This window comes from Petaurus breviceps, unplaced genomic scaffold (assembly GCF_028583685.1).
Source record: "Petaurus breviceps papuanus isolate PSGF00001 unplaced genomic scaffold, PetGlider_PUasm1.0 140, whole genome shotgun sequence".
Taxonomy (NCBI): Eukaryota; Metazoa; Chordata; class Mammalia; order Diprotodontia; family Petauridae; genus Petaurus; species Petaurus breviceps.
Window position 1 is genome coordinate 46,874,747 of NW_027185698.1, and position 19,990 is coordinate 46,894,736.

Below are 19,990 nucleotides of genomic sequence, written 5' to 3' on the forward strand. Positions count from 1 at the left end.
TGTTGTTAGGACTTAGATTTTGTTGGCATAATCTTTAACAACGCAGATTCACTTCTGTACCAAGGTGAGGAGTCAGAAGTAGATCTTGGTAGAAGTGTCCAGTACTGTTTGTTTGGCAGTTTCTTTATTGGTTTTTTTTTTCTGTTTCATTGTCCAGCACAATTTCATTCCTATTTTAATTGGGAATTGGGAAGTCTAGACAAACTTGCAGAGCTAGAGAATGTCTGAGGAAATCAGAAATTTCTTGGTGTTACAGAACTCTGAAAAATATTGTTATTAACTTAGTTGTGTGACCTTGGGCAGGTTACTTAGCTTGTTTGGGCCTCTGAATGATATCTTCCTTATTTAAGTTCTTTCACAATCACACACAACCTTACTGCCCCACTTTTTTTTTTCTTTTTTTCTTTTTTTTTCTTTTTTTTTTAGAAAAATAGGTCTCCCGTCTCACTCCAGCCCAATCCCACTACTGCTTGGTACAAGGCCTGGTTCAGTTTGCCCCTCCTTAGGCCAGGATGGCATCCCCAGCTCCCAGAGGCTCATCCTATTTATGTGAAAATTACTTTGGATACACAGCTAAGGCCACTGGAGCTCAGCACTTTAAGTGAGGGGGAGGGGAAGGGAATAAGCATGTATATAGCTCCTACTATGTGCCAGGAACTAGACTAGGCACTTTAACAAGTATTAGCTCATTTGGTCCTCACAACAACCCTGGGACAGAGACACTTTTATTATCTCCATTTTATAGGTGAGGAAATTGAAGAAGACAGAGGTTAAGTGACTTTCATGTGGGCACACACAGCTAGTAAGTATCTGAGGGTGGATTTAAACTTGGATTTCCTTAACTCCAGGCCCAGCACTCCTATCTACTATACCAAAGATTGTCCCAGTTCAGCCTCCTTGGTAGCTGGGATAACTATCATACAGCACCATCCCTAGCCCCTTCCCCACTTTTCTGAATGAAAATGGGAAAATCTCATGCCCTTCAATAGTGAATAGCTTTCTTATAATATCCACCTTCTCAAACCCATTCTTTTTTTTTTTTTTTTTTTTTTGCCTTTTGGAGGGCAATTGGGGTTAAGTAACTTGCCCAAGGTTACACGGCTAGGTTGTGTGTGTGTGTGTGTGTTTGTTAAGTGTGTCTGAGGCCGGATCTGAACCCAGGTCCTCCTGACTCCGGGGCCAGTGCTTTACTCACTGTGCCACCTAGCCTCCCCTCTCAAACCCATTCTTTCCAGATTTCCTCTTCCTTCCTCTAGCCCGTCCACCCAGCATAACTTCTAACTCTGAATCCTGGTATAGATTGTATGAGAGAATTTTCTCCTTACCCTGATCCTATTTAACAAATGCTTTCTCTGGACACAAAAAGTTCCTTTCACTTCTAGCAAGTTTGCTTATGACTGATTACTTTCCAGGTGGTCAAAACCATAGGACCACAGAATTGTGTCCTACCTTCAGAAGTAGATAGAACCTGAGTGACTTAAAGCCCCAGTGACTAGTGTTAATGCCTTCGTGACACCTTGTGGGTCATTTTTGATACATAATATGTATCAATAATTCATAATAATGAAAAGTGTATCAAAAATTATTCTGTAAATTTGTACCAAACCAGCCCATATGTAAAGCAGTCAAGTTTGTTGAGCGATTTTGAAATCTTTTTTTTTAATCTTTCTAAGCAAGCTTTCTATTTGTTATTGGATTTCCTAGAAGAGATTCCTTGTTAGTTTGTTTTAACAATCATTGCCATTATTTAATGACTCCTGGAATTATATTCTAGATGTTTAAACTCAAAGGCTGTAGTTTACCAGCTGGAGTAACAATAGACTATAGTGAGTTATTTGGGGTGCTGTTTGTATCAGGGATTGCTCAGCAGCCTGGATGTGCTACATGGGCTCCTCAGTGTGAGGCTATAAGGAGATTAGGTCTAAGGATCTTTGCTTTGACTGGAATTAAATGCCATGTTTATTATGTTAGAGCTGGAGGAGGCTGAAAATAAGTTCAGCCATGGATTAGGTATGTTCTTGGAAGACAGTCACAGTACATATGTTAAGGGCATCCTTGAACTTGAAAAGTTGGTTTCCACAGTATTTGTCATAGTATCTTAAGCTCCATCGAGCCCCCTTGTGGTAATTATTCTTACTGTCCAAGCAGCAAAATTGATTTTATGGGGAAAGTGCTTTATTTTACATTATTACATGCAAAAGTTCTTCCTGTTTAAGTCTCTCTCCTAATTCATCCAAATTTTAAGTAATAGCATTTCATATGTCTATAGGAGATGGATCATTTGGGACTTTTTTTGTCTTTTTGCCTAGTTTTAAGGTTTAGAAAAAAAGTTGGAAAAACTTTAAAGGTAAATCAGGAAGCTTTTTTTTCCCCTTACCACAAGAAAGCCTGAGGAACATATATATATATATATATATATATTTTTTTTTAGTCCCTAGCTGTTCCTAAAAAGATAATTTTCCTGGCAAGATGGGGATATAAGAAACAAAAAAGAAAAGATTTTTTAAAAAATCTTTTTGTTTTGGCATTTACTTCTTAGTTATGCTTTTAAATTCCAAGCCCTCTTATTATCTTTCGGGAGCCCTTGAAAAATAACCACTTCATGAATATAGTCAGTTTTCTATGTAGAGTAACCTGACTTCATTCTATAGTCAAATTCTAGAGAGGATAATTAAGGGGTAAAGTATAAAGTTCTTGAGGTTAAGCACAGATAACAAACACAGTGAGAATATTATAATGAAAAAACATTTTTTTTTATTTAAGTATTTTGTTCTTGACAGTATAGTTCTGTATTTTAATCAGTTGGAGTTTCAGCAAAGACAGGCCAAGATGTCTATTTCTTTGTGATTGGACATTGAAGTTTTTTGCAGATCTGGGTTAACTGTCTCAGCAGTTTTGTGCCCTTAAAGGTTATAGAACAAAGAGAAAAACTATCTTTTATTTGATGTATGACCCTAAGAAAATCTCTAAGGCACCAACCTATGTTGGTATAGGAACTTCTCAACTAGAACCAGCTCATCTATGAAAACATAGAACTGGTTGCCACTGTAGGGTATACCAAGAATACAGGGTCAAAGGGACAGCTAGCTGTTCTTCACGAATTAAACGAAAGTACCACTTTCCTTTAAAAGAAAAAATTCATGGTTATTATATTCTTTTTAAACTGTAAATAGAAATACAATGGGTGTTGGGAGGCCTGGTTCCTCATTTATAAAATGGGGGCAGCGATGCTTTCACTACCCTTGCTGCCAGGTTGCTGTGGAGAACTTCTTCATGCACCCTAAAGTGATGTAAAAGTGGTGGCTTATAGCTCTTCTTTGTGTGATATTGTGAACACTTCTGTACGCCATTATCCTGGGCTCATCTAGGGATCATCTCATCTAAGCCCATGATCTTATGGATCATTAAATTTGGGTCCAGAAGGGAAAGGGAACACACAACATGTTCACTTGTGAAAATGAGACTAGATCCCAGGCTCTGTGACTTTTGTGTTTGGATACCATGTTGATTCCAATGTAAGGGATTTTTTTTTTAATTGCATGAGTTTAAACTGTTCTTAGTTTTTTGTGAGAACTGTTTGTTAGAATTGTGGAATAATTGTGATAACCCTTTCCAGATAGATAACTTGACTTCCCTTAAGTAAGCTTTCCTTGGATTCCTGGAAATTTTCTAGAATGTGTTATTTAAGGGGGCATAGTTAGTCAACATTTAGAAAAGAAACTGTGATAACAAAACACAACTATGGCTTCATCAAGAACAGATCATACCAGATGATCCTCATTTTCTTTTTTGACAGCATTGCTTGACAAATAATCATAGGAATCCAATAGAAGTAGCTCACTTAGACCATATCAAAGTGACAGTCTCTCCTGTTGTTCTTGTGGCCAAGGCAGGGATGTTCCAGTTTAAAAGGACCAACGGGGATTTGGAATTGCTTGAAAGGCTGGATCCAAAAAGTGATGATATGTCAGCCCAAAACCTAATTCTATCTTGGGCTACAATGAGAAGAAGCATAGGTTAAGACTGGAGAGGTAGCTGTCCTAGTTACTCTGCCCTAGTCAAGATCACATCTGTGATATTTGTATTCAATTAAGCTATAGTATCTAAGATATAATGAGATTTGAAATATTGGTATTCAAAATCAGTTGAAGGAATTGAGGACAGTTAGCTATAAAAGTGAAAACTAAAAGATAGCTGGTGTTAGCTGCCTTCAAGTATTTGAAGAGCTATTGTGTGGAAAAAGAATTAGATTTATTCTTCTTGACCCAGAAGAAAAGGAAGAAGTAAGAACAATCAGTAGTTCCAGAGGGGGTGTGGCTAGGTGGTGCAGTGAGTAGAGCACCAGCCCTGCAGTCAGGAAGACCTGAGTTCAAATGCGACCTCAGACACTTACACACACAAACTAGTCGTGTGACCTTGGGCAAGTCACTTAACCCCAATTGCCCTCCCCCCAAAAAAATTTTTTGGGAAAAAAAAAGTCCCAGAGGTGAGTATAGGCTCAATGAAAGGGAATTCGTCCATTGACTAATTTAGCTGTTCAGAAGTAGAATGGATTGCCTTGAGAGGCAATGAATTCTCCCTCACTTGAGGTCTTCAAACAAAGACTTGTAAGATCTGTTGTAAAGTGGATTCTTGTTCTAGCTATTAGTTGGATTAGATGGCTTCTGAAGTTCCTTCCAACTATGAGATCCTCTGATTTTAGAATATTAAATGCCATAATATTGGTCCAATTTGATACTTGTGATGAATGCCATTGATTATTAGTTTAATATTTAAGAACTTGAAGGTCAGAAGGTCCTTGGTTTTAAATAGGAAATCTCTTTAATATATAGAATCTGCATAAATGCCTTGGGACTCCTTTGTTACAGAATAGTTCTACAAACACTGGAAAAACTTGAAAAGGGTCTTGTTTGCTGGGTAGAGGTGGGATATGGGATATAGTTGGAAATGAAGTTTGGTGTAAAAAGCAAACAATTTCTTTTAACTTAAAAAAGAAAGAACCACTAAAATCTAGTCTAAGTCTTTATCCTTACTATTCAAATTATACACAATTTGGAATCTAAAATTCAGTAGGGATTTCTACCATCTCTTGGTTTTCTTTTAACTTGACTTGGAACATTCTTTGCAGCTCCAGGAATGTCAGGAAACAGCCCTGGATGTGAAGTCAGGAGCCCTAGGCTGGCATCCAGCTTTAGCTGTGGGACCTGGAGCAAGTAGCTTCATTTCTCTGGGGCTCAGTGTCCTGATCGGGGGAAGGGGGAGATGCAGCACCTGTCCTGAGGGTCCTCTGGGTTGAGGCAGTCACAGAGGCTGAGAGCAGGGGAGCAGTCCTTCCATCTGTCCTGTGGTACTCATGCTTTCCTAAGGAGAGCCTGGGGCTGACTCTTCTCTAGTCTGTGGAACACTGGAAATGACTACCAGGCCCCACTAACTGGGACTGCTAGCTGTATTTCTGCATTCCCCCTCTAGAGCTGCCTAGGAATCTCCAGGTACTTTTCCTCTGCTGTAATTGCCACAGTGATAGTGCTTGTCTCCTGGGAATAATAGGGAATTTTGGTTCCTATAGCAACCCTGTCACTGCCCAGACTTAAGAACTTCCTGGTTCTCCTTTCCAGGCCTCAGAGGAGGATCCCAGGTCTGAGAGCCCTGAAGCTTTCTCTTGCAGGCCTTTGTTTGATGGGCAGGGCTCCTTGATAGCTTCTTCACTGAGTGGGCACCACATTCACATGGGAGCAATTGCAATTGTTGATCTGCCTCAGTGGCAGGTTCTTGATTAGATTGCTTCTGAGAATAGTAGATTTCTGTCTTCCATTTTCCCTCCCTTTGTTTGGATTTTAGCCACTAGGAAATTATGAAACTATAAACCTTCCAAAACAGCAGCAGAGAAGATGAAACATATCTAGTACATTAATGAAATGTCTATTTTCTTTTGCTTTTTTTTCTTTCTAGGTTCCCTTAAATTGCCCATTTTCAGCTCTGATTGACTCCCCAGAACACAATATGCTGAACTGAGCAAAATGGGAGACACTACTGCTGGAGCGGGGAGTTAGCCTACATGGGTTATGTTAAGTGCCAGTTTTGTTGTTGGTTTTAGGTTATTTTTTGTCACATTGTGAGGTTTTGTTTACATAAATTTATTATCTTGCAAAACCACACCAGAGAGGGGAGAGATGGCACTTAACTTACCCCTGGTAGGCCAACTCCCTCAGAGCTCCTTTGGTAATGTGGTTGGTCCTCCAACCTACTGCTTTCTGGGGCTTCAATTAGAGGGGGCCCATTGACCTTAGGGTTTTTTCTCATGTGCTAAATGTGCCCCCCAGGAGTCTGACCTTACTGATTGAAGTTTTCAGTGTGTTCTGCTAACATAGTTTGATAATATATTAGCAGGGAATGTTAATCCCTGTCCCAGTGCTCAACCCCAAATGGTTTTGTTTCCAGCAGCTGCTTGGAGACTGATTGACAATGCCCAGCATAGCTCTAAGGATTCAGCATTATTATGCTATCGAAAATAGCTTAGAACCCACCACTATGGCTTGTTCTGACAGGCAGCATAGAAGGGAGCTTTGGGTTTCTTAATGCCAAAGAATCTGTCATTCCTTCCTATACTGTTTTCATGCTCTACAGTCAGAATTGCAGGAGAATCAGATGATCAGTGTTGTCAGCCACTGCCCAGAGCAGCTGTAAACCAAGACTGATCAGCAGCTGGTGTCCCAGGCTCACTGAGGTCAAAGCATAAGCCCCCACCCTAGATCTGTAGGGAGAACCAAGAAAAGACCTGTATTGGGCTTGGTTCTCCTGATTCCACTTTTCTCAAAGGGCTTGAGAAAAAGAATGGAGAAAGATTATCCATGGACCAAAAAATAATCATGAGTGCTATCCCTGTTCCAAAATATACTCCCCTCATGTTTCAGGGCCAAAATACTATAGTTGTTCAAGAAAGAAAAATTTTTAACTACCTCCTGCCCCAGAATAGAGCAAATACTTGACTGATGTTCTGAAAGGACATAAAAATTCAGCATGTTATTTATATCTTATGTAGGTTGATACCAATTTATATTTGTAGAATAAGATTACATCTGTCTGTCTCAGGCTCTGGCAAGTATTCCCTTTTCAGGAGCAGGCCTGTGAACAAGCATGCTAGCTTAGGACAGTGCACTGTGGTTTCACTGGTTGATGTTCATGGGAACATGAAGTGGTAAAATCCACAGAGAACCTAGACAATTCTTTTTAAATAACATTTTTTGCCTTTGCCTTCAAACAGTGCTGCTTCAAAGGAACAACTTTTATTTAATAACAGTTTCCTTTTTCTTCCTTTCTTGGGCTCATCAGTACAGGATCTACCTTTATATTCCCCAGAACTCAGTCCAGTGCCATATACATTGTAGACATTTAATCCATATGGAATTAAGTTGATGGGAGTGCTAAAGAATAGTGACGTGACCAAACAGTAAGTGGAAGAAGAAGAATTAGAGAGTACTCTACACTATCAACAGCATAATAGTTTAATGGTAGCCTGTATTAACTACTCATTTCATTCACTGTTACTGAGTTATGACTGTTGATATTTAGTTTGGGTTGCAATTGTGTCTTTCATAACCTACTTGAAAATACAAAGAATGATCTCTGTTCTTTTATGCAGTAGACTGTTAATTGGATTTCATTAACCAGGTACAGGCAAGGATAATGGATATTCATAATGGAAGAGCTCCATAATATTTCTGTGAGTCTTATTAAAGAAAGAATAAATTATGTTCAGGATAGTTTAAGGGTATTTTATTCTAATTCTTTGAAAATTGATAAGACATATATGGCAGGCTTTATCAAGCAGGTATTTAATTAGCACTCTCCATACGAAGTAATGAAGGCTAAGGTGTTTCCTCAATTTAAGTAAGTTAAATCTCTGCCTTGTTTGAACATTTGATACTTAATACAATAGACACTTCCATTTATTAGTGAGATCTACGAATTATTGTTGTAGCACTAAGCCCCATTGGTCAAAAAATTATTTTCTCTCTATAAAAAGTCATCTTCTGTACCTATTAAGAAAACAATCCCTATTGCCTTGATATCTTTCAAAAGAGCATAATGTGGTAAACCTTCTAACACAAAATACTGTTAGGAAAAAAAGATCTTGCCAAAATGTCAAGTCTCCAGAGATGATGGCTTGGTCTACTTTTTTTTCTTTTTAATTTGGGAGCACTTTAGAAAAAAAAATGTTTGCCTAACAAGCAAAATTGAGGCCTTGTGGAGGCAGAGTAAGTTCTATTCTTAGGTCTTTGAGCGTCTCAGATGCAAACCTGACCTGCTTTGATTGTTAGCAGCTTCGTTATTGCTTTTAACCCATTGAAATACAACCTAGTGCCATCTCATGACAGTTTTCAAAATTGCATCAGAAATTTTCATTTGACCCAAACCACTAATATTTTCCCAATACTGAGTATATGCCTATGTAATTGGTGGCTGCCAGGATCAAGGTGGGGTGAAGGTGCAGCTAGGAGGATAGAGTGCTGGGCCTGGAGTTAGGAAGACCTGAACTCAAATGTGGCCTCAGATTCTTGCTAGCTGTGTGACCCTAAGCAAGTCTCTTAACCCTGTTTGTCTCAGTTTCCTCATCCAGAAAATGAACTAGAGAAGGAAGTGGCAAAGCTCTCCAATATCTTTGCCAAGATAACCCCAAATGGTGTCACAAGTCCAACATGACTCAGACAGCTGACCAAAAGCAACAACAACAATTGATACAGGACTCTCCAGCCTTGCCTTTTTATTTTTAAATGTGATACCATCTTATCATAGTTCTGTCTGAAACCATCACTCTGCCGTCTTTAGCCTGGCTTTATTTCTCTGCCACATTAAGTTTAAAAGAAGGTATTGGGGGAGATGCTCAGTGGAGGAGAGAGGGTCCTGGATGTGGAGTCAGAGGGCTAGGTCCCACGTCTGCCGCTGGGATGCTGCCTATGTTATCTTGGGCAAGTCAAGTTCTTGCTGGTGCTCACTTTCCTCACTTGTAAAATGAAAGGGTTGGACTATATTAGGAGTTCTTAACCTGTAGTCTGTGAACTTGAAATTTTCTTTTGGATAACTGTTTCAATTGAATTGGTTCCATTTTTATTTTTTTGCATTTAACATTATTCAGAGAAAGGTTCTTTATTCTTCCCACTGCTTGCCAGAGGAGACCAAGACACAAAGTTGAAGAACGTCTGCATTTCATGGTCTCTAAAGTCCATTCTAACTCTGAAGCCTTACTCATCCATGTTCAGTTGTGCTTCCTTTGCCTAACTTATCTTTCTCCCTTATGTATCCATTTCTTGTTCCTTTTCTCCTCCATTTGTACTTATTTTCCCCTCATATTTGTCCTTCCTTTCTTCTTTCCAGTGGTGCTTCCCTTCATCCCTCCTACTTAATAAACTCTTGGCTGGGTACTGTAATGTTAAAATATTTTAATAGCAGTACAGCAAATATTTATTACACCACAGTCACCTCAGTTCCCAGCCTTGGAGTCTTCCTCAGATCCTCACATTTCTTCACCACCATGTCTAGTCAGTAGACCAGTCTTGTTGATTATACTTCCTTACCATCTCCCACATCCATTTTCTTCTTCCATAGATACATCCTGGTTCAGGCTCTCATCACTCCTGCCTGGATTGTGACAATAACCCCCTCACTGATCTGCCTGCTTCAAGTCCCGCCTCTCTAGTACCTCCATACAAGTACAAAGTCTCACTCCCCTGCTAAAACTCCAGAGGTTTTCTGTTACCTCTTAAGATGAAATACAAACGCTCCTGTTTGCCATTCATTTAATGCCCTTCATAATCTAATGCCAACCTACCATTCCATGTTTGGTCTGTATTACTTCCCTTCATATGCTCTACAGCCCAACCAAACTGGCTTTCTTGCAGCCCGTCACACGTGATACTCCATTTCCTATCTCTGGGCTTTTGCAGAGACTGTGTCCCATGCCTGTCTTCTCACCTCTGCTTCTTGGCATCCTTAGTGAACTTCAAAGCTTAGGTCAAACATCACCTCCTACATAAGGCTTTTCCTGAGTACCCCCTCTCCCAGCTGTTAGTGCCACCATTCCCACAGTTTTATATTTGTTTTGTGCATGTTTATAAGTATTCATGAATGACTCTTATTTTAACTGAGGGTGTTGTGGATGGGTGAGGGAAGTCTTTAGTGAACAGTTATTAAGCAGGCTCCAGAGGAGAAAGTGAGGCTGGTGACTTTGCACAGCTTAAATCCAATTTGTTTGCAAGTCATGGCATCACCTCCCCGATGTCATGGGCGTCTTTGAGAACAAAGGTCAAACAACAGGCATCATGGATTGGCTAAAATTAGGCTGAATGAATGAATGAATGAATGAATGAAAGAAAAAGCATCTATTTGTGCTCACTCTGTACCAGGTACTGTGCTGAACACTAAAGATACAGCATAATAATGAGATTGTCCCTGCCCTCAAAGAGCTTACTTTCTATTATACCTAATTCTAACACACCTATATGAGGATGGTAGCCCAGGCATTAGGATGGCCAGTTATTCTGTCAGTCCTCAGTATGGGTGACACATCCCTTCAATGGCAGTGTGTTAGTTACTGATTTGAGGGGGCAGTGGATTGAAGAGGAGTGATAGGAGGACAAACTAGATAGGGCAGAACCAGCCTTGGGCTTCAGACTGAAGCTTCCAAGGCAATCACTGTGGGGTTTTTGGTTTGTTTTTAAAACAGGAGAATGATGTGATCACAGTTGTGCATTAGGAAGATTAATCTGACAGCACTGTGTAAGATAAATGGAACACTTTGTCTTTCTTGAAGCTTTCTTACACTTTTAAAGACTGGTACATTGGAATGCTCTTCAGCACTCTGACTTTGGGGCCAGAATGCGGTGGTAATCTTGTGATTGATAGAAGCAGGTCAGTCAGAGGTGGTTTACTGCCCTCATCTATTAGCTATGAAGTTTTAAATATCTCCCAGGAATCATAATCATTTTCTTGAATGGTTAGGGCCAGCCAGAGCTCCTACTGCCTCTTGGGAATTTATTTTCAAATGGTTCTACTTCATTTTGTGTGTGTGCCTCATTTTAAGTTTGGCTGCTTAATAGAAAACGTGAGGCTTTTTTCAAGCACTGAAAACTCAGTTGTATTCTGTGTTCTTTTTGTGAAATCATTATGAGGGACAGGGATAAATATATTAATTGATTTCACAATAAAAATGGAATAGCACCTTCAAGCTTGATATGCTTCATATAATTATTCTCTGATAAGATAATATCATCAGATTTTGGCATACTTGTCAGGGGTATAGGAACTCCTGCAGTAATGTTTTCTTATAGTATGGCTTATAGAAGATGCTAACAGATGATTGTCTCTACCTAGAAACTGAGAGTTTCTGGGAACTGGAAGAAACAGTGAATTGTGAATTTAGGTAGAGAAGAAGCAGGAGCCCCTTATTAAACAAAATGTTTTCCTTAGAGCATTTGTCCATCGATGGCTTCCCTGCAACAACATACTCTTTAATCTTTAAAGACTCATTCAACTGTATTTTGATCTCCTTAGCACAGTATAAAGTTAAGTACTCTCATCCCTAAAGTTTCCAGGTGAGCAGAGCTTCTCTAGTCTACCCTAAGCTAGGGAAAGTGGAACCCTTTGACATTAATATTATAATACTGGCAACTCTTGATGGCCCTGCCACCTGCATCACTGGTGATTCTCTCCTCCCTTCTGGTAAATCCCTCTCTAAACTTGCCTTCTCTGCCCTCAAGTTCATCCTCTCTTTCATTGGTTAGTAATTTTTGTCATGTTCTACCAGAGCTTCTTTGGAAGACTTTCCTTTTTCCCATTCTAGATCAGATACTAGGCATTCTTCCTTCCTTCTCTTTGCTCCAGTGTGTGTCAGTTGGTCTTAAATTTGCCTACCTTTAAAAGTGGACCATCCAACTTTTACTTGTTATTGTCTTCTCGCTACTTGAAGTTGAATAAAGTAGAATTACTAACTATTCCACACTGATTCTGTGACTCATCCATTCTCCCCAAGAACACATCTTTAGTCCAGGTCTTCTCATTTTCCAACTTGGTGACAATCTGTTCATTTGTTTTCTAAACCTAACATTTGGACATTCTCCTGACCTCTCCACCTTGGCCAAGTGTAGCACTTTCCCTTCCTTCATCCTCTTTGGACCTGTCTGTCTCTCTTTTTTTCCTCTGCATCAGTGGTGATGAACTCAAACAAGGGCCACTAATCCATATGGAAGGATCTCTACAGGCTACATTCTGACTTAGTTTTAAGATGTAATATCTGTTTTGTTGTATTTATATTTATTTTGTTAAGTATTTCTCATTTACATTTTAATCAGGTTCAGACTATACTCAGGAGTGTGTCATGTCATGGACTTCATGTTTGACAGCTCTGCTTTACATCTTCTCCCTTCCTGAAAGATTCTCCCAGATCCAAAGAGTAGGCCTGACTTTCACCCTCTAACACAGCCCATGCAGTAACCATTATATGGCAAATCAACAAAACCAGGAAATATAAAAAGAGAAGGCCACTTTCACTGCACTTAGCTTAACAAGCATTTATGAAGCACTTACTATTCACCAGGTCCTGTGCTAAGCCCTAGGTATCATTGTATCACAGCTAGCATTTATTGTTGTTGTTCAGTTATTTTTCACTCATGTCTGACTCTTTCTTCATGACCCTGTTTGGAGTTTTCTTGGCAAAGATACTGGAGTGGTTTGCTATTTCCTTCTCCAGCTCATTTTACAGATGAGGAAAACGAGGCGAATAGGGCTAAGTGGTTTGCCCAGGATCACACATCTAGTAAGAGTCTGAGATAGGATTTGAGCTCAGGATGAAGAGTCTTCCTCACTCAAGGGCGGATATTTTATCCAGTGCTGCCCACAAGCATTTATATAGTGCTTTAAAGTTTGCGTGTTAACTCGTTTGATCCTTACAAAAACACTGTGAGGTCTGTGCTTTTACTATTCTCACTTTATAGATGAGGAAATTTGGACACATTAGAGGCTAAATGATTTTCCTGGGGTCATATAACTGACTAGTCAATGTCTGAGGCAGGATTCAAACTCAGGTGTTCCTGACTTCAAATCTTTCATCACCTAACTGCCTCCAATACAAAAAAATATATATAATCAAAAAGAGAAATGATCCTTGCCCTCAAGGAATTTACTTTCTAATACCTGGTACAGTTCCTAACACATAGTAAGTGTTCAACAGAAGCTTTTTGACTTGACAGTGGGGGAAGACCTCACATAAAGGGAACTGAAAGGGGGGCAGGTCAGGGAGGATAGGGAGGGCACCTGTGCAGGGGAATGAGAGAGGAGTTTAGAGAATCAAGAGAAGAACCACAAGAAGAGTGAAGGTGCTTGCCCAACCTGGGTACTTCCTCGAGATGGGGGTTCCAGGAGAAACTTGCCAATCAGAGGATGAGAACCAAACAAAAGTGAATACACAGATAGACTAGACACTTAGGGCTCCTAACGGCTGCTTAATTTTTAGTTCAGAGTCCTGTATTCATGAGTCCCATCCCTGGCTAAGCCATTGTGCAGATTGCTCCCTGATCCCAGTGAGTTCAGCAAATGGGAGTTGTTGCTCAAAGCCAGACCAGACCACTTTTGTCTTAAAAAAAAAAAATTCAAAGTTTATTGTAAAGATGTGGTCTTGCTTTCAGGAATTTTCCATCCCACCTAAATAACTGCCCTTACAGTCATCGGAATATCATCCGTCTGTTTGGCTTATGTTTACCGTAACTAAACCTCGCTTGGCTTACATTCTCTTCTGTGACCCAAGGAGGAAAAACTAGTTTTGATGGTCAGATCATACCCTGGGCCAGAGGATCTCCCTGCCACAAACCAGGCCCTCCCTACAAATCCTTTGGATTGATTCAGATGAACCCAGAAGGGTCTTGGCATCTGCTACCTCAGTGTGGAAGAAGCATGAGTAGTTTCTTTTCAGAGCCAGCACCCTGAACCTAGAGCACATGAACCCAGCATCCCTCTGTCCTTCTATGAACCTGCCACATGTCCTGGACTTGAAGAGTTTGAAAGTGGGTGAATTGGGCATAGCTGATAAAAGAAAGGAACAAGGAATTAGGTATTAAAGCAGTTTCCAGCCTTCCCTCATCTTTAAAAAAAATACTTCAGCCAATACTACTCCCTAGGGGCAGTCTCTCTGAACCCCTAGACCCATATGCTGGCTTTGTCCCAGAGGAATAGAAAATCAACTAGAGGTTCTTTGTAACTTCTGCAGAAATGCAGATTCATAGTCTGGAAAGATTCTCCTAAATGGGGAGTGGTTTTATTTCTGGAGGCACTGGTATTTAGTTTGAAAATGTTTTCTAGATTGTCCAAAAATTCTTCATTGTATACGGTAGACAGTGGAGAAACTTTACCCAGTGTATGTTCAACCAGGGCATATATTCAGAAGCTATATATGTGATAATTGACTAATTCTAGAAGATGATCATGGAGTCTTGAAAAAGATCATGTGCAAATAGGGCAAAAAAAAGGTAGTAAATGAAAGCTTGCACTCCTTTGTCTCCCTGCCTTCAAACTTTTTTCTGAGTTACTGAGCTAAACATATTAGAATTACAGGATGTGCATTCTAATCCCAACCTTGTTATTTCATGCCTATGTGACCTTGTGTAAGTCTTCCAGTCTGTGGGCCTCAGTTTCTCATCTATAAAATGAGAGCATTGGCTTCCAGCTCAAAATCCTATGATTTAATTAAAAAATTAACATAAAAAATGATTCCCTAATAGCTGAATGACTTCCAAAATTATGTTTCAGGATTTCAGTGAAAAAAAATTTAAAGCCAAATTTTGTCAAGTAAGGCAGTCATTAAAACCATAACAAGGTCTAATATGAAAAAAGTGGATGCAATTGGATGGCCAAGGGAAAGGAATCAAACCACGGACCTATGACAGAGTTTGGGATCCTTTCATTTGGTTTTCATGGCAACCTATCCTCAATGAGTCGTGAGCATGTTAGCCATGGACACATACATGACTGTGCTCTTAAAAGAAGAGGTAAAAAAAAAAAAAAAATTTAAATAGCAGACAACTATTTATGCATGTGGGTGGGGCTCATGCAAATCTTCTAAGCCAGCAGACTTTTTTCCCATCTTAGTGATGATTTTGTAACCTCTTTGATAGTCTTCAAAAGTCAGTATTTATAGGATTTTTTTAATACCTTTATTCCAGGTACTAAATGAAGCAGTGGGTGCCTTGATGTATCACACTATCACTTTAACGCGAGAAGATCTGGAGAAATTCAAAGCGCTTCGAATAATTGTCCGAATTGGCAGTGGTTTTGATAACATCGACATCAAGTCTGCTGGGGATTTAGGTAGGAGTAAGCTGTTATTTGAACCTTTATAGCTTTAAAAATATGTGCATTGGAATTTTTCATACTTAAAGCAGACCATAGTGCCACCTTAGTGTGTGCCCAGTGCCATCAGCGTCACAAAAATTGTTCATTTTGAAAACAGAACTTGTCTATTTCAGTTATATAATTCCATTTGCCTCCAGTGTAAACTTCAATACAGCCCTCCCTTCAGATAATAAAATGTTATTGAAGACCAATTATGGTAGCACAGGACATTAAGTCAAACTGGAAAACCAAACAGTAAATGCGAGGCCCATACTCTAGTTTACCACCGTTTAATAAAAAATTTTAAATAGTTATTCATATTAGATATTCATTAATTAAATGAATTAAAACTAGTTAAAATATTAAATTTTTAAATAGTTATTCATTACTTTGGTATGATTCAGAAAGCAAAGCTATAAAAGTATAATTTTCATTTATTTCTTCTTTCTTGAAATGATCTGCTTATATTAGTTGTTGTATATGTGTTTACTTCTTAGGTTAGAGGAATCATCCTAGCCAGAGCTTCCTTCATTTTCTCTTATTTGTGAAGATTACATCCTTATTGGGAAGCATTCTTTTGGGTTTTTTTCTTCTTGTTATCCACATGGAGAATTGTTGGGTCTTTTTCAGAGAAGGCTTAAGAAAGAATAACCTCCAAGGTGACTAAGGCCTTGTTTCAGATCATCCTGAAAGGCATTTCTTCCTTAGATGTAAATGGACATCCTTTGAACTGTAGCTCTTTAAATATAATTTAAAATTGTCAGATCCTCTATGACTAAAAAGTCATAACACTTTGTTCATTTCTCCCGAGACTGCCCATAATGATAGTTTGAAGTACTATGATCACTATGTATATTATCTGTGTTTCAAGAGAGGCTTTTAAGTGTTTTCTGATTTCTCCCTTACTTGGCCTGCCCCTACTTAAAAATGTATCTTGGGGAGCCTTTCTCAAATGATTAAAATTTTTTTTCTCACATTCAACAAATCTGAAAGATATCTTTTTTTTTTAAATGAGTGTCATATTTGAATTGATTTTAGAAGGGAACCAAGTATCAGATATCCATGAAAACTCTTCCTTTAGTGATGCAAAATTGTGACTCAAGAAACAAAAAATGCCCAGCAAAGAAAGGAAAACCTAGGTCTACACCATCAGTATTAATTTTGTTTTTTCTTGGCAAGCAAGGGAAGATCCTATCTCGTAGAATAAGAGAATTCACATTTTGAAGATAGATTTTAAGCTCATTATTTAGGTGATATTCTTCCGTCTTTTTTTATTGAACTTAACTAGCATCAGTTACTGAAGCCACAGATAGAAATTTATCTTAATGGTAAGTTAGCCTCGACTAGGGTGAGGTTTTTACCCCTGAATATTTGGAGACTATTTTGAGGTTTTTTGAAAATCAGGGCCCTTGAAACAATTCAGTCATTAATCAGTGAAGAAAAGATGGTAAGGACAGTCCAGTTTTTTGTTTCTTGGTGTGTGCATTTCTGCAGTGAGACTTTTCTTGATTGTTTGAAGTCAAACATAATTGTTTTACGTTGTAAACATTATTGTTTGTACTCTGTGGCAGATCCAACCAGAAACCTGGCTATATATTTGGCCTGGGACCAAAAATAATAGCTAGAGAAGAAGCGTATATGGAAGCAGGGCAGAGGAGGGACTGCTTCAAGAAGAACATACAAACTTTATATTTTAAAAAATTTTTAGTGTGATTTTGATGATGAAAAGTGAAGAAACATGTTTAGTCATTGAAATATCCAATTATTTGAAATTTTATCACTGGAAAAATTCCCATAGGCAACTCAGAGTTAGAAATATAGTCCCAATAATACAAACTTGCTTTTGGATTTGTTTCACTGCTCATTTGATAAAATGTTGATGTTCCTGAGGCATTTAGGAATCAGATCATTGACCTTGAGGAAATGGAAGAAGAGGAAAAATTGACTGATGAAGATGAAGCTGTGCTTTACTGAATTTTTTTTCTCCATATCCAGTATAATCTGGGTATGCCTATGACATCTATGGATGAAATTTCAAGAGAGGCAAGGCCTAAGGGTGGATCAGCCATCCAGAATTAGTGAGTTCTGTTTTCCCATCTATGGCACTGAACACATGTTGAGACTCAGAGAAGTTAATCAAATTCCACTTGGTTGAAAGTCACATAAAATGCAACATTGTTTCATAGGAAGTATACCAAGTCTTAAGCATACTACTGCTCTTACAGGTATATAAAATATGCATAAAGGCTATATTTCTGCATGCAAAGTTTGGCTCTTTTAAACCATGGTGATGCCCAGACAAAACCTCTGTCTCTGGAACAAAATCAAATTCAGAATTGATGATGAACCATATATTTGTGAGCCCTAATTTCAAATGAAAAGTGAGAAGGAATAGAAAAAAATATCCTAATTTCTTATTTGTGTATGTGTGTGTGTTTCCCTTGCTTTTTCCCTTTGTTAGGAATTGCAGTGTGCAATGTGCCAGCAGCATCAGTAGAAGAGACTGCGGATTCTACCATGTGCCACATCCTGAACCTATATAGACGAACTACCTGGCTCCACCAGGCGTTGCGAGAAGGCACAAGAGTCCAGAGTGTGGAACAGATCCGAGAAGTTGCTTCTGGAGCCGCCAGGATTCGAGGGGAGACCTTGGGCATTATTGGATTAGGTGTGTTAACTTGGCACTGCCATTTATTTTCACTTTTTTTTTTACTATGACTTTCATCATTTCTTCAAAATTGAAATCTTTCAGTATTAAAGAATTTTGAGCTCGAGGGACCCAAGAGATTGCCTGGCTTAATCCTCTCCCCCCCCTTTTTTTTTTCAAATAAGAAAACAGAGACCTAGAGAATGACTCTCCACTTCCATTTATAGACTCTCCTTATATGACTCTGTTACTCAGTAACCTCTCTTTCTTTTTTGAAGTTCATTCAGTCATTCACCCAATCAAGATTCTGGTAGCTATTTTCTATCAACCCTCAGGACACTCCCCTTCCTCAATGAATTTAGACTCATAGTCTTTCTCTATTCCCTAATTCTTGCTCTCATACTAAGGGACTTCAACATATGTAAAAACTCTCTCAAACACCCTAATTTCCCAGTTCCTTTCTAGTCACTTCACATGATCTAGTCCTCCATTTGAGTTGTACACTAAGATTGTCATATTCTCTGTCTTGCCATCACCAATGAGTGTTCCTCTTCTAATACTCCAACTTGGAATTATATGATTATAATTGTTTTATCATTCCACCATGCCCTCTCTACCTTTTCACGTACTCTATCCTCACCATGACCTTCAGTCCCTCCATACTTCCCTCCATACCTAGACCAGCAGCCCTTTACTGGCTACATTCTTCTTCCTTGAGTATTCAGGCCCCTTGGTGAACTAGTTCAGCCCTACAAGTTCCATCCCCCTTTTATTCTGTCACTGATCATGCCTTGACAAGAACTAACCATGGGTTGTTGCCACCAACTACTGCCTTTAATTCGTGGACTGCTAAACAGAGTTGGAGAAAATCATATAAGCAAGCTGCTGGGCCTTCACTGCAGTACAGCAATCCTTTTATACCTCTCTAATTGATTCATTATCTCACTAGCATCAGCTATTCCTTTGTTTCATTCCATTCTATGTTTCTTCCAACCTTTCATAGCAGTCTTTACCCCTACTCTCAGCGAAGGACCTAGCCTCAGACTTAAGTGAAAAAAATCGAAGCTGTTCACCAAGCGTTCCCTCTTTTCCTCTCTTCATCTCATATCACTCAAATGTCTTTTACTATATCCACCTCCACCCCTTTTCTCAAAGAAGTGAGTTTTCTCCCTGCCAAGTAAAATTTCTCTTCATGTACCTTTGATCCTATCGCCTCCTGTCTTCTCCAGCAGAATGCCCAATTTATCATCCCTACCCTTGCATTAAGTCTTTTTTTAATTCAGCTTTATTTTCATTTCCAAATTCTCTCCTTCCCACCTCCCCTATATCACCATTAAGGAAACATAAAAACACAAAACCTGTTACAAATATGTATAATCAAGCAAAACAAGTTCCTTAACCATGGTTTTGGGGTTGTTTCATTCTTCAGTCTGAGGAAAGAAGCGAATTTTCCAATTCTCTCAAAATTATTTGTGTTTACCCTATTGTTGTTATTGTAGAAATTGTTCTCCTTGTTCTGAACGCTTCACTTTTCATCAGTTCATACAAGTCTTCTTAGGTTTCTCTAAAACCCTCCCCTTCATCATTTCTTATAGTATAATGGCATTCCATGACCTTCATATACTATAATTTGTTCAGCCATTCTCCAGTTAATGGGTACCACTCTCCCTCAAGTTTCCAGTTCTTTGTTACTAAAATCAGAGCTGCTATAAGTATTTTTATTTATATTTATGGGTTGTTATCCTCTTTTTAACATCTCTTTGATGTATAGACCTAGTAGCTATGTCACTGGGTCAGAATTCAATAGCTTTGGGAGTATAGTTCCAGATTTTTCCAGAATGGCTAGACCACTTCACAGCTTTACCAGCAGTGCTCCAGTAGTATCTGTTTTTCCACAGTCCCTCCAGCATTTGCCTTTTTTTTTTTGTCAACATTGCCAGTCTGATGGTTGTGAAGTGGTATGTCAGT

General features: G+C 38.9%; 1 protein-coding gene across 14 annotated transcripts in view; it reads left to right on the forward strand.

Annotated features, from left to right (window-relative positions):
* CTBP1 (C-terminal binding protein 1) overlaps window positions 1–19,990 on the forward strand; it is a 473,381-nt gene that overhangs the window by 418,470 nt on the left and 34,921 nt on the right. For all 14 annotated transcript variants that reach the window (XM_069071532.1, XM_069071498.1, XM_069071522.1 and 11 more), the window contains 2 exons: window positions 15,207–15,351; window positions 17,837–18,043. In XM_069071532.1, the coding sequence (XP_068927633.1) occupies window positions 15,207–15,351; window positions 17,837–18,043 (352 nt within the window). The remainder of the gene's footprint in view (window positions 1–15,206; window positions 15,352–17,836; window positions 18,044–19,990) is intronic.